Consider the following 24,834-nt stretch of genomic DNA (forward strand, 5'->3'; position numbering starts at 1 on the left):
TTTTTGGATAGGAAGCCAGCAGTATTGCTCGCCAATAACTTTTACTTGCGTTTTGGTGGTAGTTAACAGGTTATTTAAAAGAGGCCTTCTGTATCAGTGATCTCACTGTTGAGACTAAGATATATGAATTGATAATTCTATGCTTTGCTGCTGAAATTCTGCCCAATTATTTCAGCATACAATTTTGGTCAATTTAGACCCATTGCATGGGCACAGTGGCAGGTTTGAGGGCTGTGTCCCCCGGTTCTTATCTTTAATCTTTTATACCTAAAAGGCAGAAATCAAGCGTCTTCAAGAGGCTAACAAGGCTGCTCGGAAGGAGAGGCAGCTGATCCTTAAGCAGCAGGAAGACATAAAACGAATCCGGCAGACTACAATGAAACTGCAGGAAAAGCTGAAGTCTGCAGGAGAAAACAAGCTGGTAAGTGCTAGGTACAGAAGGTGGAGGCTTCCCTCTTCGGCTGTGCAACTGGGATTTAACTTCAGCGGTTATAGGAAAGCAAAGCAGCTAAATTTGACCTATCACTTGGAATTTTTGTCTGCCTCATATGGTCTCATCCTCTTTGTCTCAGCAACTTTATGTTTAACTTCTGCAAAGTGTTGCTGAAGGGAATACATTTTGGAGCAGTTCTAAAATGTTCTGGTTTAACTGAGCAGTAGATGTTGCCAGTCAGTTCTCAAGCTTACCTAATGACTTTGTAAATAGCACTTTTTTGATACTTGAGTATCTCAGGCTCTGATTTTGTTTGGTTATTTGTCAACCCCCAAAGCACTAAAAGTAAGGACTAAACCCAAAACTTGCTGTTTTGTGAGTGTGCCCGTGTCATGACATGAACTTTCTTGCATCTGCTTTATGAGACAGCAAGACAAGAAGTTGTCAACTCTCTCTTTGCTTAAAGTATTTTGGGGAAACACAGGTTTAATAGTAGTGTAGAAGGGGTTGGTGTCTTGTTTGAGTAATTGAATTCTGGTGGGGTTTTACTTCTGGATACTGTTAGGGGGAAAACTTTAATTATGGGGGGGGGGGGGAAGTGTACTGAAAAAAAGAATGTGTCAAATAAAAATGAAGTCGTTAAATCTGCAGGCTTACCTGAAGCAGTATCTGATGTAATCTGAGGAAATCTAAGATAAATTGACAAAGTTTGTGAAAAAGACTGTAGAATAAGTTGTCTTACTTTTAATGTTGTGGGGTTTTTTAATGCTTACTTGCAGGAATTTCCCAGCGAGGATGACATCAAGCCGAGCAATGCTTCTAGCCCACTTCCAACTGATGGAGAAACACGCAGCCCTTCTCCAATCTCAATCTCCAGCAGTGAGACTAGCAGCATTATGCAGAAGCTTAAGAAAATGCGCAGCAGAATGGATGAAAAGTAACTAATTTCTATTTTTCTTTACACAAGTGTTTGCTGTTGTAGTAGAATGAGTTGATTTAACCAGTGTCTGCACTGAAAATGGCCAGCTGAAAAATCAGAGCTATTGATATCACGTACCCTCTGATCTCAGTTGTCTGAAAAATAGCTGATTTGAAGCATTAATAGAACTCTAGTAGTCTTTGAATATAATATTTCTGAAAGTTAACAATTCTTCTATGAAAACGGAGATTATAACACTGTTAGCTGGCAGACCATGTGGTCATGGTTCTGTTGCAGTGGATTGGTTTTAATATTCTCTGTAGCTGGTAAAGAGCTCATCAATTTAAGAGACTTTGATGTTTGTACCTGCAAGGACTGTGGCCAGGCTCCAGCTTGATGGTACATTTTGTCAGAGTTCCTCTTACAGGGACAGAACTGAAGTCAAATGGTCAAAAGAATGCCTTTATTTATGTCCCCTTTTATTTTAAAAGGGAAAAAAAAATGTAGGGAGTGAGACTCTGGAATTTAAAGTACAAACTTTTATCTCCAATTGAAGCGTAAGTTCTAAATAGCAATAGTCTTATGCCAAAACTAGAACTGAATTTGAGATCTGGCTCAAGAAAGTCACTGAGCTTCTCAGGCACGTGACTTCTACCTTGTTTTCCAGCTGCTGAATTTCAGTTCTGATTCCATTAAAATCAGCTAGGGATGAGTCCTGTAAGTATTTTCCTAATAGAGGTGGGATGTGTGTGCCTGAGAAGACAGGCACTTAAGACTACCTTTCTTTTCCTCATGCGTGGTCCACAGGTTGGATAAAAATAGTTGAAAATGGTCATTCGTCTTTAAAGGAAACAATGAAGTAAATGTACAGTTCCTGGGTCTGAAAACTAAGAATCTGTTTTGAATTAAAAGTTGTTTCTGCATCTTTTCAGTCAATGAATTTGCACTAAACTCCCCAAATGCTTTACCAGCATGTGCTCATGAGCTTGAAGCATTAAGTACTTCTTTGAGACTAACCCATTAAAAATCTGGCCTCTGCTGGTTACCACACGAAATACTCTTCACTCACAACTTTTTTTAACTTATAACCAAGGCAAGTCACTGTAGTTTAGACCCTAGGGGTGATCTTTGTAATGTTTTTTTCTCTTGAGACTCTTAACAGCTGTTTGAAGCATCACAAGGTAAAACACTGCTGTTTTCTAAGGCGAGCTGGCCACGACTCCTCAGCACCCTGTTTGCTTCAGTCATTTGAGAAGCACATTTCCCATACTTGCATGTAGTTGTATATGACAAAACTAAAACCCAGTAGCAGTAAGGATTTGGTGTAAGTAGGTAAAAAACAAAACCATGTTTCAGTTAGAGGGTCCGCTTCATGCTCTAGCCTGAACCGATTGCTATTTTATTCAGGCTTTTCTGGTGGGACTGGATAAACTGAACAGCCAAAATGATTTGAAGTCTCCCAAGTGTCCTCTTTCCAAAACCAAACTCTTGGCATTCCAAGTCATGTGAAAACCACCCAGTCACTATAGCAGCAAACTCCTCCTTGAAATATGTCTTAGAGGTTGGTGGATGGGTTAAGATTGGGACTTGAAAAAGATGTGCTCTGTAGACCATGCTGACTTCTGGGGTTTGAAGAAAAGGCTTGTTTTTTTTCTTCTGATCCCTTTTTTGTTGTTGTTGTTTACAAGATGGTCTGTATGTTATTTTTTTTTCCACCCAAGCTTCAGCATGCAAAATTCTAAATGGTGACAGAAAAGTTACAGCTTATATTACAAGAAATTGCTCATGGATTTTACTGCATATAGTGCTAATACTTTCATATTCAGGACTTCCTTTGTCAATTTTTATCAGGTTTTGTCAGTATGGGTTTTGACACCTTGTTTTACTCAAAGTAAAAGCAACACTGAAGGGTTGCAGAAAGAATTACATATAAATTAAACAATTGTTCTTACTCTTACAAGGGATAGTAGTAGATACAAAGTATGTTCTACACTTCAAGATACTTCAGTCGAAATACTGCTCACCCGGCAAACACTTTTCAAAAGGTGGATAGCAGAATTTGAGCTGAAAGAATTGGTTTTAGGTGAAACAAGTGGAAATTGTCTGCTATAATGTATGTGGTCATGTATTTTTGATGTTGTGGTTTTGTCTTGGATAGCTATAGATGTTCAGAGGAAGTAGGGGGTTGTGTAAACATAAATGGTTCTCCAGAAGTCATTCTTAATTCTGTAGCTTTGGCAGACCTTCTGCAGGTATATTGGTAACGATAGTGCTTGCTGATTGAAATACAGTACTGACTTGGTATCTTTTATTAAATGTCCTCATTTGTAAAGCACACAAGGATAATAAACACAATAGAGACATTTTGGTTTGGGACGTCATGACAAGAAGCTGCTGTTTGAAAGGAATCAATCAGATTGTGAGCTGTGTCAAAGGGAAGGAAGTGCAGTACAAAGGAACTAGAGGAAGGAGTTGGAAAGCCTGCTCTGCTGGATTTGCTCTGCTCCACAGCAAAGCAGAAATCTTTTGGCCTCCTTACTTATGAGGCAGCTTTAATATGTCTCTTCTGCTAAAAGAGGAATGAAATAACAGTTCTGTTTCAGTTTGAACTGATGAGTTTGTGTAGCCTGCATGTGAACAGGAGCATGCTCTGTCAAAGAGAATTAACCATTTTCCCCGTGTTTTCCTTGCATATGCAACTTTAATGATAATCTGTGCAATAGGAGAACTGATTAAATGCTAATTTTCTTTTGCTTTTCCTTGATATGCTTCTTGGCTTGCATTATAGTTGACAGAGCTATGTGGAGCATGGTATTTTTCTATGAATGTGATAATGAATTCATTAGGAATTAGCTTAAAATGGTGATTCATTAGGAAATACCATTTTAAGCACAGCTCTACAGTTATGTAGATTTTCTTTTTTAAACAGTAGGCATTAGTACTTCAAATGATAGAGGCAATATATGAATATTCTGAGACCAAGTCTGCACTTTGTTGCAAACCCCCCCCCCCCAAAATAGCATGGCAGGTATACCCCAGACTTTTTGTGGAATTGCTCCTGTTTTAAAAATACACCCTTTTAATCTCCCTTTTTTTGTGGTGTTTACCTTTGTCATGTTACTGAGGTTTCACCAGGTCTATGAAAAACGTGTTTAAAGTTTCAACCTACCAAAGTTGTTCATATCACAAAACCAGCGTGCTATGGAATGCTAGTAATACTTTAACAGTCAGAATAGCAGGAGTTGCAAAAAGATCAGGCTGAGATAAGGTAACCAGTGCATGTGGAAGTCTGCATCTGAGTAATCAAACTCCTTCCAAACTTTAAAGGAAAATGCAGCAATGTGTCAGTAGCTTGCCTTCTACTAACAGAATATGAAGTGTTGCAAATGAATGTGTTCTGTTACCTACTGCTTAACAGTGTATAGTTTCTCTCCTTCAGATGTTGGGTAATAACTATACAATGTTAAATGCAATTAATGTTGAAGTTCTTTGCTAGGTGCTATCCTTTTCTCGTTCTTTCTACCTTTTTTGCTATCTTAGTTTTAAACTCTTCCTCCTTATTTTGTAGACACTGCTCTCCTGTACACTACTTCTTCTCTGTCTTTACGTCTCACCACTGGGCTTCTCTCAGTGTCTGTTTTCCCAACCTACACCCCAAATTCCAGCTGTATATCTACAACCAATTGGTCAGGTAACTGTATGTTTCTCAAGTGGTGGAGTCTTTGATAGAGCATGCTCTGTTCGGTCCTAGAAAGTCAAGAGGTTCTTGGTCAGTGAATGTTTTTGACACTTTGTGTAGTTTCCAGTTAATGACATAGTGAGATTGAGTGCACACTCAGCAAGTTTGTAGACCATACCAAGCTGAGTGGTGTAGGTGATTTGCTTGAGGAAAGGGTTGCTATCCATAGAGACATTGACAGGCTTGAGGAGTGGGCCCATGTGAACCTCAGGAAAGTCAGCAAGGCCAAGTGCAAGGTCCTGCACCTGGGTCTGGGCAATCCCCAGTATTAATACAGACTGAGGGATGAGTGGATTGAGAGCAGCCCTGCAGAGAGAGACTTGAGGATACTGGTGGACAAAAACGTTAGGCATGAGCTGGCAATATGCACTTGAAGCCTGGAAGCCAATCATGACCTTGGCTGCACCCTCAGCACCATGGGAAGCAGGTCAAAGGAGGTGATCTCGCCCTCTGTTCTGCTGTGGTGAGACCCCACCTGTAGTGCTGGGTACAGCTCTGGAGTCCCCAGCACAGAAGGACATGGATCTGTTGGAGCAGGGTGAGAGGAGACCATGGAAATGATTGGAGGGTTGGAGCCCTTCTGCTGTGAGCACAGGCTGAGAGAGCTGGGGTTGTTCAGCCTAGAGAAGAGAAGGCTTTTCAGTAAGAAACGTTGAAGAAAGACTTTTTAACAGGGCCTGTAGTGATAAGAGAAAAGCTAAAGTTTTTACACTGAGAGGGCAGATTTAAATGAAATATAAGGAAGACAGGGATTTTATGATGAGGGTGGTGAGGCAGTGGAACAGGTTGCCCAGAGAAGCTGTGAATGTCATATCCCTAGAAGTGTTCAAGGCTAGGCTGGATGGGACTTTGAGCAACCTGGTCTGGTGGAAGGTGTCCCAGCCCATGTGAGGGCATTGGACTAGATGGTCTTTAAGATCCCTTCCAACCTAAACCATTCAGTGAGTTTAATCTCCTTTCTCTACTGTATTCTGAGTGGCAGACAGAGATTTCACTTTGCTCCTGCTTTCTGGTAACTACTTCAGAATAGCTGCTGAAACCATCTAGTTTGGGCTTAAAGTCATTATACCTTGGATATGAATGTATAAGTTCAGGTTAGAGCAGCAGGCTGATGCTTCCAGATTAATATTTGCAGTGCATGGATAGAATGTGTGATATTAGCACCAGAGAAACTGGTAGGACTTGGATATCATGCTAGTGTCATCTGAATGCTGCTGCTGCTTCTTTGCTGCCCCAAATTTTCAGCTTCACAGATGCCAGATGTGGTCTTGGTTTGTTTGGTATTTTTGTTTTGTTTTTCTGTGAAGGTGCCCCTGCTTTTGAGGATAAATGTGTATCCTTGGTGTTGCAACTGGAACCCTCTAGACTGTAGTAAATATTAAGGTAGTGTGTATGCTATCTTGTGGCTCTGACCTTTTAAACTCCAGGGTTATAAAAGGATCTGCATCTTTAGCCATGCTGCTTTAATCCTTCTCTTCCTGTAGGCTGAATGTTGGAACCCTCTTTCTCTCCTATCACTTCTTTTGGCTGACCTTTGTTATGAAGTAGTCTTTGTGTGGTGATTGGTTTCATGGTCATTTAATCAGTTCTCCTGCTGTGTGTGTGGCCTTCTGGGTTAATTAATTTGACATCTGCTTTTATGGAGTCCTGCTCTTTTGAAACCATTTATTCAGCTTTTCTCTTCCACTTCATTTCAGCTGGGCTTGCCTCCCTCAACATCCAGTAAACAGTCAAGATCCAGGCATTGTGGTGCAGTGAGTGAAGGACGAAGAAAAAGCTGCCTTTTGCATTGAGATCATTGTAATAATGACCTCTATAGCAAGTTCCAAATACATGGTGTGCTAGACTAATTGGAACTGATGTGCATCTGAAAGTCAGAGTTGATAAATCTGATAGTGCTGGTGAAGATGCAGTGCAGACGTGACTGTCCATGTCATGGTTGTAAGGCAGTTACTGTTGACAGTGTAATTTCTTAATGATATTAGCCTGTCAGTTTTGACTAAGAGTAGATGATGTTTGATGTTTGTCTATGGAAAGTGCTAAAGTAATGCATGGCAAATCATGGGCTCTGTCAGCTTGAAGGTGGTAAGTGTTCCAGAGACTCTGAGGTGTCTCTTTTATTCCTGCTCTTCTTTTGATCATAGGAAGGTAGGTTGTGAGCATGTCTTACTGGCTTCTGAAACTCTTATCTTCGCATCATAGCTTGTCCACCTTACCTTACTCTGTCTTAGAAGAGGTCTTACCTGAATCTTAACCTTTCTGATCAGCTGCCAGCTCCCTTTTCCAGGGAACAGAATGAATGCTGAGTAAGCAATCAAGAAATGTTCCTCAGCAGGCAAGAGCTGCAGACTAGCCCGTTGGTCATTCCACTTCCTGTAAATCAAAGAGTTTCTTTGAAACAGGAGAGATTAAAAAGCAGAGATGAAATTACTACCTGCTTTGCCGCTTAAAAACTTTGGCGCTAAATGTTTGAGATGGCTTTAAAGTGACAAACTGTAAAGGCATTTGCAAAACAAAACATCACAAGTCTTTAAAGACTGCCTTTTTAGGCACACACCTTCTGTATCAATGATGAGCTCTCACTCTAGCTGGCAGATCATGTATTTTCTACAGGGTGATTCTGTGACATCTTAAACATCTTAAAATGTTAGAACTAAGACCAGACATAGTGTTGTTCTAGAGCTGGTAAAGAGAATTAGGCTATGCACACAAAGCTATTCATACCTGTGATGTTCTGTAAGAACTTCCTCATTTCTGAGGCTTCATGGAAAGAAAAACCTAAGAAATCTTTGTCACAAAGAAAATACCTGCTTTACTTTTCATCTGTTCTAAACCAACAGCCAGATACGAGAGTAGGTGGGGAAAAAGCAGTCCTGCATCCTTATTCTCTTGACGCAGTCAGCTCACAATTAACATTCCAGGAGGTGTGGTGATCCATGCAGATGATGCTTAAAGGGAAAAGGATAAAAGTTCCAGTAACTCAGAGTTATAAATACAGAATTGCCTTCTCTCACAGTTATGTATTTGGAAAGAGCTGTGGGTCAACTGGGGTTACAATCTTTCTGTCACTGGGGTTGGCAAAAAGACAGATTCCTTTTTCAGTCACTGCTTTCATGAGGGTTCCAGTTTAATACCACAGGTACTAAAATTTTGTGTCCTGAAATTGGAAATGTATCCTGTTCACTTTCTGGATAATGAACAGCTTTTTGAATGATTTTGAAGAGCTTTTAAATGTAAGCAGCACATTTTTACAGTATGTTGTAGATTTTACTTACTGCAAAGAAAAAAATAACCTTGTCTACTTGCTGGGCTATTTTTTTTCAGCAGCACTTCAGAAGTCTAGGAGATAGTGTGGGTGTCATCTGAGAAAACAATGTGAACAGCTATAATTCTGGGAATTGTGGCAACAGAGCATCTGGGTGTTGGGACCTTTGAGTGCGGTTGGCTGTTTTCCCACTGTCCTCTGCTCTGTCTGTCAGGTTCCTAACTAAGCGAGAACAGAAGCTGATGCAGCGTCGACAGCACGCTGAAGAGCTGTTGGAGTGGAAGCGCCGCCTGGATGCAGAGGAGGCAGAAGTACGGCGCATAGAAAAGCAGGCCCTAGCTGCCTGGGACAAAGAGCTGCTCAAAACCAAAACAGCCAAGAAAGACAAAGACCTGGGAGATCAGAAAGCTGAGCCCAAAGGTAATGGAAAGAGGGGGCAGGTGATGCAAATGACAAGAGTAAAGCGTAATGTCTTCTTCCCTTTTTTGTCTATTTTGGTGGTGGTTATTCTCTGGATACTCTTAGGATCTCAACTTCTGCACTCTCTGCTGCCTTCTGTTGCCACCTTTTAGCCCTATTTCACACCCTGGTTAAATGTGTGTTGCTCTTTTGCTTTGTATCTTAAGTGAGCAGTGCACCATAAGACCTTCAGATATTTCTACATACAGTTTCTGGGTTTTATAACAAAATACTGCATGCTCTTTTGCACTGGTTAGGCCACACCTCGAGTACTGTGTCCAGTTCTGGGCCCCTCAGTTTAGGAAGGATGTTGACTTGCTGGAGCGTGTCCAGAGAAGGGCAACAAAGTTGGTGAGTGGCTTGGAGCACAAGCCCTATCAGGAGAGACTGAGGGAGCCTGGGTTGCTTAGCCTGGAGAAGAGGAGACTCAGGGGAGACATTACTGCTGTCTACAACTACCTGAAGGGAGGTTGTAGCCAGGTGGGGTTTGGTCTCTTCTCCCAGGCAACTAGTTCCAGAACACGAGGACACAGTCTCAGGCTGTGCCAGGGGAGGTTTAGGCTGGATGTTAGGAGGAAGTTTTACACAGGGAGAGTGATTGCCCATTGGAATGGGCTGCCCAGGGAGGTGGTGGAGTCACCATCACTGGAGGTGTTTAGGAGGAGACTTGATAGGGTGCTTGGTTGCATGGCTTAGTTGATTAGGTGGTGTTGGATGATAGGTTGGACACCATGATCTTGAAGGTCTCTTCCAACCTGGTCTAGTCTATTCTATTCTATATGTCTTCTGAACATATTTAGAGCCATTTTCTCCCATTTTGGGTATATCCTGTCAGTCTTATCACTGATGGTGAGGATGGTTCTTATCAGGGGCTGCTTTCCCACTGTTGTGTTCTCAAAAAACTGAAAGCATTTTGTTCTTCCCTCTGCTGTTAATGCAGTGTAACTGTTTGAAACCTTCAACCATAAGGTGGGATAGGATATATTTGGTATAAGTGATGCTCTAGTGAGGAAAAGTAAGTTCCTGGATGTTGGGAGCTGCAGCTTTACTGGTCTGTCTGAAGTGAACCATATTTTGAGCAAAGAAAACTGGATTGGAGTGAGAGAAAATAATGAACCTTCAGGGACTGATCTAGAAATAATCAGATTTCTGTGTTGTTTCCCGCTTTGCTGAAAGCAGGCAGCATGTCCTTTGAATGTGCAAAGGGAATTCACACTTAGCCCCTGTTACACTCATTGCTGACAACAGTCACGTGGATTTTTAGGCATTGTAAGACATTTTAAAGATGCTCTGTGCATGAGTCAGTAAGTTCCAATGAAGAGAAGTTCAGCATGAATGCTGAATTCTCATCAACAGATGAGAAAATCCACTTGCTTTCTAATAATTATATCTACCATTAAGCACTGGAGCACAGTGCTGCTTCAGAAGATCCTTTGCTCAAATATTGAATAGTTCCCCATGGCTGCTGCCTCAGTAATGGTGTGACTCCTGCAGAATTCAGTAAACAGGAATATTGACAAACACAACTTACTATTTTACTTGTTGCCAGTTGAGAGACTCATCATGAAATCATAACATTAAAATGTTTTCTGCAGCTACTGTAAAGGAAGCAATCAATTCTACATTCAAGATCTGGCTTGCAGATTATATGCTCCTCCATGACTTCTTCAGACTAATAGTGACTCTTGCTGGGGTATGGTCAACTGGAAGGACAGGTTTCCCTAATAATCTTTTTTGGAGTGTGTTGTGTGGAAAATGCTAGAATAGCCTGGAAACCTCTTTTAGACATTCAGTGATCATTGAGGACATTGGGTTGTCTTAAATTGTAGTTGTCTGGTAAACATGCTTTTCCTTGCTAAACATTCCACCCTCATTGTCTAGGTGAATCAAGTAACACCTGCCAATTTGACGTGCATTGGTAGCAGTTACATCAGGCAGCAGTATCTCTGGAGACATGTAAGTCAGTGCAAGTTCTCATGTGCTTTTTCTCTCATTCTATCTCAGAAACAGCTAGTGAAGAAGAGTCTGCAGTGCCTTCTTTCTCTCATTTGAGTGGTGAAAGCTCTATCCCAGAAGATCTTGGCAGTCCACCTATTGAGTCTACCCTATCAAAGACTATGGGCCATGTACAGCCAGAAAGCCCAGATCAGAGTGCAGCTAATGAAGAAATGGCTTATTCTGAAGAGTCCAAGTCCTCTACCCCATCTTGCAAACTTGTGAGTGAGCTTTTTATTAATATATATGTATATATTTGCTTACACTTGTAAAAGACCATCTGAGTTGTCACAGCAGAGATGAAACTACTCTCTGTGATACCATTTTACATTACTGTGAGTAGACACTCTGATCAGCTATATGCTCTGAAGTCTTAAGGAAACACTGTTTCAGCTCAGAGTTCAGATATTTTTACACTTGTGTGTAGTCTTGCAAAACATTTTGCATATGTGGTGTAGGTATGCAGCATGAAGTGGCAGAACACTGACCCAGTTTACCAGAGTGAATTAGCTGTAGGCTAGCTTGTTACCATTGTATAAATACTTTGAGGACATGGAAGCTATCCTCTGTTTTTCCCCTTTATTTGCTAGTAATGTATCCCAAAGTATAGCTATAGATTGAAGAAGCAGACCTGTAACCCCAGCCCAGTCCTTTGGGTTTCAGATGATGTCTGCTTGCTAGCTAAATTCTGCCATATTGTTCTGCTACTATTTCTGCCTGGTTCATAATCTTGTTCTGTTTCATCTTGGCAACTTTGCCTTGTACTCAATGAGACAGAAAATGCAGTGTCTGTGGGGTAAAAGAATTGCTAATCTAAACTTACTACAAATACTTTCTTGGAAAGTGTGAAAGGAAAGATAGTGGGGCAGAATGGCTAATAAATGCTAGAGGCTATGCTCAAGGTGTGTGACAGGTTGGTGGTACAATGTTGAAGTAGCAAGCAGCATTTTGGAAGAGTATTTGCGCTTACGATGATTTGCCTAGCTTCAGAGCTCTGTTGTTTTACTGACTTAGGATGTCATCTTGCACTCTTCATGTGAAATGGCCTCACAGATATATTTACTAGGAGTTCCTATTGCCCTGGTTGTTACCAAATAAGATTACATAAATGGTATTGAACACCTGTGAGTCAGAAACATGTCAGTTCACTTAGGTGGCAATAGAGTACTCTACGCATGTTTACTGAAATCTAGGCTCCAAGCAAGCAGTCAGCTCTTGCTGCACTTGGTATTTTTATTGTCTAGCAAACTAAGCTTAAATTCTTAAGAAGGCTAAACAGTTACCACTACTTCTGAGATGTTCTGTAGTCATGCCATTCTTTCCTTGTAACTGGCTTCGGGTGACAGTGATCTACTTCCAAATTGAGCTTTATATGCAATTGCTTACTTGTCCTTTTCTCCTTCATTAGCCTCCTTCCAAAAGCAGCATATCTGTATCAAAGCAAGATTCCAGCAAAGGCAGCCATAGAACTGGAGGACAGCTGCGTTCACTGGTGAAGTCTCATCAGACATCTCACAACTGGTCTGATGATTCCTTATCTGTGACACAGTCAGGTAAGTGTAATATCTGCTTGGGCTTAAATTGCCTTTTCAAAGCTTTGTGCTTTTAGCAAGTAGTCTTGAAATGCAGACACAAATGTGGGGAGGCAGGCAGAAGTTCCTGGAAATTGCCAAGGTTTGGGGTTTTGTGAGAGTACTTTCCCATCACTTCCACTTAATAAGATCTTGGTGTAAGATTACATATGATCTCTTCTTTTGAAAAGTAATGCAGGTTGCTGCAGACATGTATAAAGAAGATAAGAGGCAATACTTAAGGTAATCCTAGAATTTAGAAATGCCAAGGTTAGCTGTGCTTTTGGCAGGTGACACGAGCCCACATCTCATGTTGTAAGAAAACAGAATATGGTTCAGCAGCATACAAACATGATCATCCTCCTGAGCACAACCTAGCCCTAGAAGTAGCATGGCAGTGTGAGTAAGCCTATGGGACGTTCTGCATATGCAGAATGATTGGACACTTCAGGACTTACATTTCTATTTTTGAGGAAGGTTTGAACTGTGCACAGCGAAATAGGGTCTAAGATTGCATTTTGAGCTATGAAATAGAAGATCTACTCTGTAGACACTTCATACTATTTACTCCAGTACCCATGCTGGCTCCCAGAAAATGCTGAGGGAGAGGGAGTATTAGAAGTGAATTAGTACAGAGTAATCCTCTCCCTGTTGTCCACTTGCAGTCTGTTAATTTTGTGGATTCTGGAACTTCTTGAACCGCCATTCAGGTGCTCACCATCATTGGCTCTGTTGAAGTGTAAAGTCTATTTTGAACCTTTCAGTGCTTTTAGTCTCTTTAAATGTTTTGTGTTCCACGGTGTGGTTGCTATAGCACCATAAAATACCTATTAGCAAATGAGAGAACATTTTCCTGCTTGTTTTTAGTTGTGGTGGGTTTTTTGTTGGTTGATTGGGGTTTTTTTTCAATTCCCTAAATTAGGTGATTGTATTGTATGTTCTGGCTGCTGTTTGTGATGGATGGCTAACTTTCTGGCATGTGTACACATCCTGTCTTTGTGATGCTTGACAGAGCAATTTTAGTAATCTATTATGGGTTTTTTTTTGTGGGGGGGTGAGGGGGGTGTTGTTTGTTTTTTGGTTAATATGTATGTAAGTGCAAGAGAGAGTAATTTTGAGGCAGCTGTTCTCCTGATGATTAGAGAAATGAAGCAGTAACATCTAGGTGTTTGCACTGTGTAATTTGCTTTGAGAGTCCTTCTGGAGAGCAGTTTTCAAAACACTGAGGCATTAAGCAGCTCTGAAAAGCAGAGCAGGCAGCAGCATCGCTGTTGTAAAGCAAAGTATTTGCAATCTTTGATTTCAAACACTGAAGAAAAGGTAAGAGGTAAGAAGCCAATCAGGATAGTGCTGGTTTCACAATAAATAATTCCATTGCAAAGAGATAAATCTTCTGAGCTGCTGAGTAGTAATGAAGTCATTGCTCTGTCAGTCTGATGCACATGTAGACAAGATCATCAAAGATGAAAGCATGTGCAGATCTTTCCCTTATGAGTTGATCAAGTAAAGCTGTAATTACACAGTGGTCACTTACTGTTTGGGAGGAGTTGTTAATTACAGTGGCATCATAAAGTGCTCCTGATTAGCAAGTGAGATTCTATTCTTTTTTGTACCAGGCTGTTTGGCTTTTTTAACTTTCTAAATGATTGACAACAGTTGTTAATGGAGAAAGAATACAGTAGTTGATTGTGTTTCCTGGCTGCTGTTGGTCATGAAATCCTTCATTATGGTGGTTTTTGTGTTGAGAAATGAGATTGATGAGCAAAATGTCCAGCTGCTCCTGCTAGCTGACCAAATAATACTGGTGGGTTACTTTCTAAGATGATCAGTAAAGCAAATGGTTTTTATGGCCATCCAAGCCTTTTAGTCCACAAAACATGAAGGTAATACTGAGTCTTAGAAAAGCAAAGTGGCCAAGATCCTGAGCTCCTGCTATAGAAGAGGAAAGAGGGGCATGAGCCCCAGGGAGGAGCTCTAGTAAGACTGTATCAGATATGTGTCAAATCTTCTTCAGGATATTTAATTGTGATAGCACCAATCTGTGACAAAGATCTCATTTTGTGCTATGTTGGTAGTCATTTAAAACAAGAAACAAGTGGACATAACCAGGTGGGTGGAAAAGAATGAGGAGGAGAGACTGAGGCAGTCCTTTTATAGTGCCTGCAAGGTCTGAGGGATCGAGAGGCTGTTACAGCAGAAAGAATGAAAGTAGCTGAGTTACTGGTAGAAGGGGGCTATCATCCAGAGAATGGATCATGGTATCTGGAGATACTGTCCCAAGGGAAAACAGGTAGAACATCATCATCAGGACTGGAAGATTACGTTCCAGGGAGTTCTGGGAATGGAGAGGAATGGAGGAGATCTTGGTAATGACTGAGGATAACAATGAACAACAAAATTGTTTCGGTGGAAAACAGCTGCAGTCAGTAATGGCACCATAGGAGGATCTGTACATTCAGACACCAAGTAGCTTTGTGTAAGCTATTATTGAGTAGTCCACCACATTTCTAACCTCAACACTACCCCCATTCACCCTGAATAAATTGTCCTCCTGAGGCCTGACAACTGTGAAAACCTCTGTGTTGTTCAAATTGACTTTCTTTCCAGTTGATGACCATTTCATAGATGGATTTAAGCCTGGGTGGCTGGAAATCTAAATGGGCCAGGAGTCTACTGTTCCAAATAAAGTTTTCCTCCATGAAGTGTACCCTGTAGTTTAAAACTGTATGTTGTGATTGTAAACAGATATTTCAGATATATATTTTTTGGTATGAATCTCTGAGGCACTGTATTTTTAAATGAGTCAAAAAACCAAACAAACAAACCCACCAACCAATTTTTGGCAGCTTACACGATCAGCAGTTAGGGAAGTAGCAGCATAAAGATGGGCAGCCTATGTGAACAAGTTTGATGAGAAGTTACTGTGTGTCTCAGAGCCTTGCTTTTCTAAATGAAGTAAGATGCAACACTTTTTCAAGTGTTATATGGTAGTGGTGTGAGTCTGAGATCCCACTTAGGAGCCTTACTATGTTAAAATTAACCCCTGGACATTAAATTCTTTGATACCTTGCTTGGATCACAATTTGTATTTATGAAATCACTGCTCATTGCTTTGTGTAAAATGGGTCTGTGAGGTGCAAACTTACAAAAACTACACCTAAATGCTTTCAGAAACCACATCTGACCAAAGTGACATCGAAGGACGGATCAGGGCCCTGAAGGATGAACTACGGAAAAGGAAGTCTGTGGCTTACCAACTGAAAAAGGAACAGAAAAAAAGGCACAAGGAGAGACTGAAGGCCCAGGAAGCCAGTCTGATCAAACAACTGGAGGTTAGGAGCAGTTGGAAGAAGGGTGAAACAAAAGATTGTTAGCCTTGGATAAATCGTTATAGTAGGGATGTTGTTGGCATAATATTGTACCAACAGCTGTGAAAGGCACATTATAGTGGTGTGTCTGTGTTGTGGCAGTTTAACTGTTTTCAATAGTGAAACTTGAGACAAAGGTGCCATTCCCTTTCAATATGTCTGTCTTTAATGGGTTACTATCAGTGTTGCAGGGGGCTCATGTATCTTTATACACATGTTAATCCAAGCTAGGATACTAGAGTGATGCCCATGTAATTTGGTTTTGAAAGTAAAGAATTAGAATTTCTGTGATTTCCTAAAGCTGTAAAACTTCAGGAAGTTAAATAATTAGTTACAGAGAAACCAATTGTATCCTGTATCCATTAAATAGCTTTTGGACAATGAGTTGTAGTTATGGTTTAGGAGACTAATGGCTCTAACTGTTTCCCATGAGCAGTCGTATGATGAGTTTATCAAGAAGACTGAAGCAGAGCTGAGCCAAGATCTGGAGGCATCACCAATAGCCAAACCTCAAATTAAAACTCCATCTTCAGCTGCTGCTGAAAAACCCAAGATCATCAAGAAGGCACCACCACTCCATAGGTAACTGGGATTTCTGCTTTTTCCCCCCTCCTCCCCAGCACTGTGGTCAGTTGTTTCATCAGAAACCATGAGCACAGGGAAAGCTGATAACTTCTCTTCTTTAAAGCACTGGACAGTGGCAATATACTGTTGACCCATTTGCTGGTGTTATCAGACCCAAAACCCATAAGATGTGCTGTCCTTGTAATCTTACACATCTCATTTTTGTCCTGCCCAGCCTTTTGAGTCTAATTTTCAGGTTCTTTCTGAAGTACAGTTTTCAACTGGGCAAGAATTGTGCCAGATGGTTGTGTGGATTACAGACCTGAAGGAAGGGTTTTTTTTCCTGGTTCTGGATCAGTCATCATGCTTGCTACACTGTGTGGAGCAAACCATTCATCTTTGCAACCTAAATCTGGTTTAGGTCTTGGGTTGTAAAAGGTGGAGAGTTCAACTGATTTCTGCACTTCCTGCTGTATTTTTGTTTCATTGTCTCCAGAAGATGGTGCAATTTTAGTGTGTTCAAATTAAAAGAAAAACAAAATTCTCTTTTGGCTGCAAAAAAGGCTGAAGTTTGATTAGGTTTTTTTTTTCCTAATTACTTTCCAGGACTCACCAAACTCTGTCCCCATTCCTATTTTCTAAGGTCACAGTACGTTGACAAAGCAAACTGTGTTATTATTGGTGTGGTATTACAATTATATATGCCTGTATTTCCATTTTTATCTATTAAAACCAAAAGCCAACAAGCCAACACATTCTGTTGTAACCATGATTCTCTGGTGTAACTGTGATTCATGCAATTTGATTTTTCACACTTAGGCCTGAGACAGCTAAAAACTGGAAGCCTCTGGCTGAATCGGAGCGATCCAGAGCGTCTTTGGAATCCATTTCAGAGGATGGAGGTATGTAACTACTGCAGGTGGAGATAGAATAGAATAGACCAGACCAGACCAGGTCATTGCATCCAACCCATCATCCAACACCACCTAATTAACTAAACCATGCAACCAGGCACCTCATAGTATCACAGTATCACTAAGGTTGGAAGAGACCTCAAAGATCATCGAGTCCAACCTGTCACCACAGACCTCATGACTAGACCATGGCACCAAGTGCCATGTCCAATCCCCTCTTGAACACCTCCAGGGACGGTGACTCCACCACCTCCCTGGGCAACCCGTTCCAATGACGAATGACTCTCTCAGTGAAGAACTTTCTCCTCACCTCGAGTCTAAACTTCCCCTGGTGCAGCTTGAGAGTGTGTCCTGTTGTTCTGGGACCTGGGTGTGCTGATCGACAGCCACCTGAATATGAGCCAGCAGTGTGCTCAGGTGGCCAGGAGGGCCAATAGCATTCTGGCCTGCATTAGGAATAGTGTGGCCAGCAGGAGCAGGGAGGTCATAGTGCCCCTGTACTCTGCTCTGGTTAGGCCGCACCTTGAGTACTGTGTCCAGTTCTGGGCTCCTCAGTTTAAGAAGGACATTGAGACACTTGAGCGTGTCCAGAGAAGGGCAACAAGGCTGGTGAGAGGCCTTGAACACAAGCCCTATGAGGAGAGGCTGAGGGAGCTGGGATTGTTTAGCCTGGAGAAGAGGAGGCTCAGGGGTGACCTTATTGCCCTCTACAACTACCTGAAGGGTGGTTGTAGCCAGGAGGGAGTTGGCCTCTTCTCCCAGGCAACCAGCACCAGAACAAGGGGACACAGTCTCAAGCTGCGCCAGGGGAGGTTCAGACTCGAGGTGAGGAGGAAGTTCTTCACCGAGCGAGTCATTCGGCATTGGAATGGGTTGCCCAGGGAGGTGGTTGAGTCATCGACCCTGGAGGCGTTCAAGGGGAGATTGGACGTGGCACTTGGTGCCATGGTCTAGTCATGGGGTCTGCGGTGTCAGGTTGGACTCGATGATCCTCGAGGTCCTTTCCAACCTAAGTGATACTGTGATACTGTGATACTGGTGCTGGTTGCTAGAGAGAAGAGACCAATCCCTTCCTGGCTACAACCACCTTTCAGGAAGTTGTAGAGAGCAATGAGGTCACCCCTGAGCCTCCTCCAGGCTAAACAATCCCAGCTCCCTCAGCCTCTCCTCATAGGGCTTGTGCTCAAGGCCTCTCACCAGCCTTGTTGCCCTTCTCTGGACACGTTCAAGTGTCTTGATGACCTTCCTAACGTGAGGGGCCCAGAACTGGACACAGTACTTAAGGTGTGGCCTAACCAATGCAGAGTACGGGGGCACAATGACGTCCTTGCTCCTGCTGGCCACACTATTCCTAATGCAGACCAGGATGCCATTGGCCTTCTTTACCACCTGGGCACACTACTGGCTCAAAAGTCTCCTCCTTAACACCTCCAATGATGGTGAATCCACCACCTCCCCGGACAGCACATTCCAATGGGCACTCATTCTCTCTGTGGATTTTGGAATAGTGGGAGTTTTGAAATACTTTTCAATGTTTTGCTGTTGATCATGTTGGCATTATGAAGTACTGGTAGAAGGAAAGAAATTGTTAGAAGCTCGGAACTTATAGAATGTTGCTCACCTTCATAGGGCAGCTAGAAATTAATGTTTCCAAGGTGCAAGTTTGTATCTTCTTTTAGCATAGAAGCTTCGATGTTTTGTTGCCTGTGGCTGCTGTTTTCTGTAAAACTATGCAGGCTGTACATTCTGCTCTCATTTACTTTCTGTTTCTCTTCAAGATGCTGTGTCATCAAGAGCTGAGAAATCTGTGCACACCAAGAAGGAGGCTGTGACAGATGTTCATGCAGAGGAACCTTCTGGAACATCTTCTTCTGATTTAATGTCACCGAGGAGTTCCAGAGCTGATTCCTTGGATAATGAACCCTCATCATCTCTTCTCAAGGACATGAAAGACATTAGCAGGCTATCCCACAAGTCAGTGAACAATGTGGAAAAAGCATCCAGTGATGAGGCTGCCTTCAGTCATAAATCTGAGGAAGACTTGGAATACATAAAGTCTGAGGAATGTGAGGTTGAAGGTTCTCATGTTAAGCCTTTGGAGAGTTCTGATGTCTTGTTGACATTAGAGAAAGAACAAGAGAACTCACTGGACATTCTTCCAAAGAAAATCCTCCATTCTGAGTATGACCTCTCCTCTCAGAAGGAGCCCTTGAGTTTGGCTGTGGAAAGTCTTCACAGTACAAAAGAAACCTTACAACAGAGTGTGACACATCAAGATGCTGTAACTGGCCCAAGTGTAGAAGAGTCTTCTCACAAACTGAACGAATCAGTGGAGGAAAAAGGTCATCTGGAACAACTCTTGACTCAGAAGGAGCCATCATACCTTGAAGACTTTGAAAGATCCTCTTCTGGAAAACAAGCATCAGTTGAAGAAACCATTCCTGATTACAAGGATGACTTTGAATCACCTCCCCTCTCTTCCATTGGGGATACTCAGTCACTGGCAGAGCAGTCTCTGCACACACAGAACAGCAGAAGCAGATCCACCAGCCTTGGCAGCGATGACGAAATCAGTGAATACCTCAGCGAGAGGTCTCTCTCTCTGTCTGGCAGCCTGCAGTCAGAGAGGTTATTAGAGCTTAAGTCGCCAACAGAACTTATCAAAAACACCGAACGCAGCGATGTGGAGCAAGAACAGGCCCCCCCAGAGTCACCCCTGTGGGCCCCTGTTTCAATCACAGAAGCAGCAGATAGTTTGCCAGATTTCAACATTGGTGATAGAGTACTTGTGAGTGAAGTCCAACCTGGAACATTGAGGTTCAAAGGTCTGACTAAATTTGCCAAAGGGTTTTGGGCTGGTGTGGAGTTGGATAAACCTGAAGGGAACAATGATGGAACTTACGATGGAATTAAGTATTTTGACTGCAAAGCAAAGCATGGCATTTTTGCTCCTCCTCACAAGATTTCTCACATTACAGAAAGTATTGATAACTATTTAGACACAAGTAAGGATGAAGACTTTTTTTTCGATGACAGGCTGGAGGAGCAACATGAAGTTGAGCAGAAAGACAGACAGAGTTCCAAACCTGGCAAAGAGGATGAAGGCCAGAGCAGAGATGCAACAGAGAGCTATGCCCAGAGTAAAGCTCCTGTTGACACAGCTGTTTCAGAAGCCTCATATGAGGAAGGAATTGATAAGGAATTGTCTTTTAAAGAGAGCAGCATAAAGGTTTCTCTGTCTGCTGAATCACTTGCCCAGGAACAATCGGTAGTGAATTATCTGAAGCATGCTGTGAAAGAGGAGGCCAGCATTGCGCCTCTTCTTTCTGATGCTGTGGGTGAGACTATCACTCAGTTGGATGATATTGTGGATATCCTTTCTGAAAAACTGGAGAGACAGAAGACACTGGGGGAAGAATGTGAGGAAAAGTTAGATGACCTCTCTCCTGATGTTGCAGAGAAGTCTGAAACCCCACTTCTGGATTTGCTGACAAAAGAAAAGAGCCAATTAGAAGCCCAGCTTAGGCTACCACTTCAAGAAGAAGAAGAAAAGTCAAAAGATCAACTGGAAAAGGTCAGTTTGCTGACAGATTGTCTGCTTAGAGACTTTCTGAAAGACACAGTCAATCATTTGCAACAAATAAAGAAGATCAAGAATGAGAAAATCCAGCTCAGCAACCAGGAGCACCGTGATGCGAAGGAGGAATGCAGCACCCCACCCCAGCAGCTAGAAGAGCAAATTCCCAATGGGCTGAGCAACCTTTTCCTAAGTTCTGATTTGGATGATGAAAGAGAAGAACTTTCCTCTCCAGACATGTGTCCCAGACCAGTAAGTAACAGACATCTTGCACTGATTTTTTCAGAGCTGATTGTTCCTTTGATGTTTGAATCTGAAGTGGCAATATGTGTGGCACTAGTTTACTTTCTCCCAAGTTCTCTTGGGTGCTGTGAAGGTTGCCTGTAGGTATGTGTCTTACACGTGTGTCCTTGTGTATCCCAGTTCATTTTGGTAGTGCTGAAAGACATATTTTGACACATCAAAATGAAAACTGTTTTGTTTAGGTTCCTGCTTGTATTTAATCATTAGCCTCAGTTTTTACTCTGAAGATGGGAAAATACAATAGACTGTAAACTTGCCCCTCTCTAGTCTTGGTATCAAATAATCATCCTCAAACAAAATTAGTTTCTGTGGAGGTCATTAGAGTGTCACACTGCTCTGTCCACTGAACTAATAAAGTATATCTTGAGGAGTGGAAGTTCAGGCTTCCTCTAAACAACCACTAATGGTACAGATACAGGACTTAGCTTTACTGAGATCTTAAGAGAAAGGCTGTCTGCTTTATATTATCGCCACAGAAAACTTCAGCCCATTTCACCACTGTGAGCACTGCTCAGTCACTGAAACAGCCATCACCTTCTGAAAGCTTTTAGGCAGTTGATTTAGACCTGAAACTGCTGGTAAGTGAAGTGAAAAGTTCTGTCACAGTATTCGTTTTGGAACCACTCAGCCTTTCAGAAACAGCTGAGTATTAGGACAGGCAGTAGACAGGAGTTACAGTCTTCAAATCTCTGTAGGAATCGTCTGAAAGCATTCATCATCAGGAGTGGTAGAAACCCCAAGTATTTGAATCAAAACATTTCTGATTTTACTGTGGGCAGTTTATTAGTTTACTCAGTATTTGTGCATACGCATCTAATTAAACCAGTAGAGCATTTAAAACTGTAAGCTGAGTGAGACAACAGTGTGTGCTTTTAGATTTACTCTGTGGCTCTTAATTCACAGGAGAGTCCAGTGTTTGGTGCCAGTGGTCAGGAAGAGCTAGCCAAGAGACTGGCGGAGCTGGAGCTGAATCAGGAGTTCCTGAGTGTGCTGGGAGATGATCAAGACTGGTTTGATGAGGACTATGGCCTGAGTTCCCACAAGGACCAGCAGAAGCAGGCTGAGGAGCCAGCAGTGCTGCCCAAGGGAGAACCACAGAAAGAGCCAACAAAGCTGTGTGAGGAGCCATTGGCAGTCCCTCACACTGCTGTAGAGGTGGAAGGTATGGTGCACGAAGTAACTGAGGAACTCTGGAAACTGAAAAAGCTGGGTCGTGATTTTCAAAGTTTCAGCCTTCACACGGATTTTGACAGCGCCCTCCAAGAGCAGGACACGGACACGATAAACAAGCAGGTTTATAAAAAGGTAGGTGCAGCCTTCAGGTGTTTTATTCTTGCCCTTTGACTGTTTGCCATGGATAACTGCAGCCTTAACTTCTGCTTTTCTCTTTGTGAAGATGGTATTTGATTTAACAAGAGAGATCTTCGGGGAAATCTTTGCGGAGGATCCTAATCTGAATAAGCCAGTTTGGATGAAACCGTCTAGGATCTCATCTGCATACTTTCGCCGAGTAAAAGATCCAAACAATCTGGATGAAGTCAAGGTAGGAAGAAATCTTCTGTGAGATGAAAAGTGTTGTACTGGCACTTGCCTGAATGTTACAAGATTGTAATAGGTGTTTCCAGCAGGAGATGGGTTGAAAAGATAAACGAGTACAAACCAGAAAGCACGTCTGTCAAAATGGTCCTTTTCTACTCAACAGATTTGCTTTCCTGTCCTTTTGGTTGGTACTCGTTGCTTTTAAACCTAACTCCTGTGCAGAACTGCCAGGATGACCTTGGTATTATAAAATTGGTATGCTGACAGACTGCTGCTCTAGCAGATTCCAGTGAAACTCTCTATGGGTAGATTGGTATGCGTCCAACAGTTGGGTTGGGCGGAATCGATGAGCTGGATTTTATACTCGGACACACCTATGCCGACCTCACTGAGGGCAGTGGGAGTTGCCCAGAGGGACCCAAAATTTGCAGGTGAGGGCATTGTTGTGTTTGGCAAGGCAGAGGAGGTCTCCTGGTATTGGTGTTAGTGGTCAAGAAATGACAAAACCCCAGAAAAGCCTGACTGGGCTTAAGCTAGGACTTTCCATAGGACATCAGGCCATAAATGAGACTTCCACCTGTACTGTTTCTTCTGAAATTGGGGGGTATTTGACTATGTTTTGATTAACCTGCTGAAGACACAGCACGTTAGCTGTCTAGAAAAGACAGAAATAGTTTCTAGATCACTCTGTTGTCAGAGAAGACTTTCAAAACATGGCAGGGGGAGAGCAGGCAACACAGCACAAGGACACCAAACCTCCCGTCCTGCTTTCCTTTCGTAATGTCCCATAAGGTGCATGATGCAGCTGTTTGCTGTACTGTTTAATTCGAAGTTTCTGTTCTCAAGATTGTTACAGCAGAGGGAGTGATCTTTTCTCCCCCCATTTCTGGGTTGAATAATTGCCCAGCCTGTGTAATGCTGTCTTAGAGACGTTCACTGTAACTATCATGCATATTCCTGGACCTCTTGGCTAAAGAGAAAACCAGTTTGCATTCTATAGAGTGGCTTTTTAGGGCAGGTACTTCATGCATATGTTTAATATCTTAACTCAAATGTGGTAAATCTCACCTTTACTGTTTTCTAGAGCTTCATTTCTGCTGAAGTACTGAAGCTGTTCAGCCTGAGGAAGGAGCCAAATCAGAAAACAGACTGGCAGAAGATGATGAAATTTGGGCGTAAGAAACGAGACCGAGTGGATCAAATACTGGTCAGTGACTGAAAATAAACTGTTGTCAGATACTGTTTCCCAGACTGAAGTGTGACCTACTACTGTATTTTTCAGTATTTGATTGTGCTGAGTGTTAAATGGCCGTAAGGGGGTGTGTCCAGCAAGGGATGAGTTGAGAAATGAGAATGCAAAGAATATGAAGTGTGCATGAGGTCTTGAGAGAAGGAATTTCATTTCAGAGCACCCTGTTGTCAACAGCAGAAGCTTGGTGCCAGTGACATAAGGTGCCTTGAGCACATTCTCTCTTCATTCATGCTGATTTGACTGGGGTATAAATTTGCCCACTCCAAGAAGTTTAAAGCGTGAAATTGAAGGGTGAAACACTGAAATACTTGACCTAAGGGAGGGCAAACATCTTCTCTGGGAAGGGAATATGTTTTGCTTCTTTCTTTAATTTTAGAAAGTTTTTATTTCAATGTGATACTGTTTAAATGGAGACAGTGATACTGAGAGTTTCATAGACCAGGTTCTTACCAGATTCATCTGCAAGGTTGCAGAAGTCATTGGGTTAGAGCAGCAAAGACTTTGAAGAGATTATATGGGACAGGGGTGGGTGTCAGGAATATGGAACCAGACTCTTCACAGTGGTCCCCAGTGACAGGATAAGAGGTAATGGGCATAAACTTGAGCATAGGAAGTTCCATCTAAACACAAGAAGGAACTTCTTTACTTGGAGGCAGCATGGCAGAGCAGGGGAACAGGCTGCCCAGAGATGTGGTGGAGTCTCAGTCTCTGAAGGCTTTCAAGGCCTATCTGCATGTGTTCCTATGGGATCTGCTTTAGGTGAGCCTGCTCTGGCAGAGGGGTTGGACTCCATCTTCAGAAGTCCCTTCCAGCCCCTACCATTCAGTGATTCTGTGACTTGAGAGTCCCTAGTACAAGGTAACCAGTCTGCCAGATCATGCTACAGCCAAGCATTTCCTCAAAGCTGAACAAGCAGCAGGGCTTCTGCTCCTGTGG

At 42.3% G+C, this 24,834-nt stretch overlaps 1 protein-coding gene across 5 annotated transcripts in view; it reads left to right on the forward strand.

Annotated features, from left to right (window-relative positions):
- Positions 1-24,834, forward strand: part of CEP350 (centrosomal protein 350) — a 74,853-nt gene that overhangs the window by 39,385 nt on the left and 10,634 nt on the right. For all 5 annotated transcript variants that reach the window (XM_068141446.1, XM_068141444.1, XM_068141447.1 and 2 more), the window contains exons 26-37: positions 275-421; positions 1,213-1,370; positions 8,571-8,776; positions 10,820-11,031; positions 12,219-12,363; positions 15,553-15,713; positions 16,186-16,331; positions 17,133-17,215; positions 19,006-21,056; positions 22,011-22,412; positions 22,504-22,650; positions 23,731-23,853. In XM_068141446.1, the coding sequence (XP_067997547.1) occupies positions 275-421; positions 1,213-1,370; positions 8,571-8,776; positions 10,820-11,031; positions 12,219-12,363; positions 15,553-15,713; positions 16,186-16,331; positions 17,133-17,215; positions 19,006-21,056; positions 22,011-22,412; positions 22,504-22,650; positions 23,731-23,853 (3,981 nt within the window). The remainder of the gene's footprint in view (positions 1-274; positions 422-1,212; positions 1,371-8,570; positions 8,777-10,819; positions 11,032-12,218; positions 12,364-15,552; positions 15,714-16,185; positions 16,332-17,132; positions 17,216-19,005; positions 21,057-22,010; positions 22,413-22,503; positions 22,651-23,730; positions 23,854-24,834) is intronic.

The sequence above is a fragment of the Melanerpes formicivorus genome, unplaced genomic scaffold (genome assembly GCF_026170545.1).
Source record: "Melanerpes formicivorus ecotype bairdi unplaced genomic scaffold, bMelFor1.0.p_v2 SCAF_7, whole genome shotgun sequence".
NCBI lineage: Eukaryota > Metazoa > Chordata > Aves > Piciformes > Picidae > Melanerpes > Melanerpes formicivorus.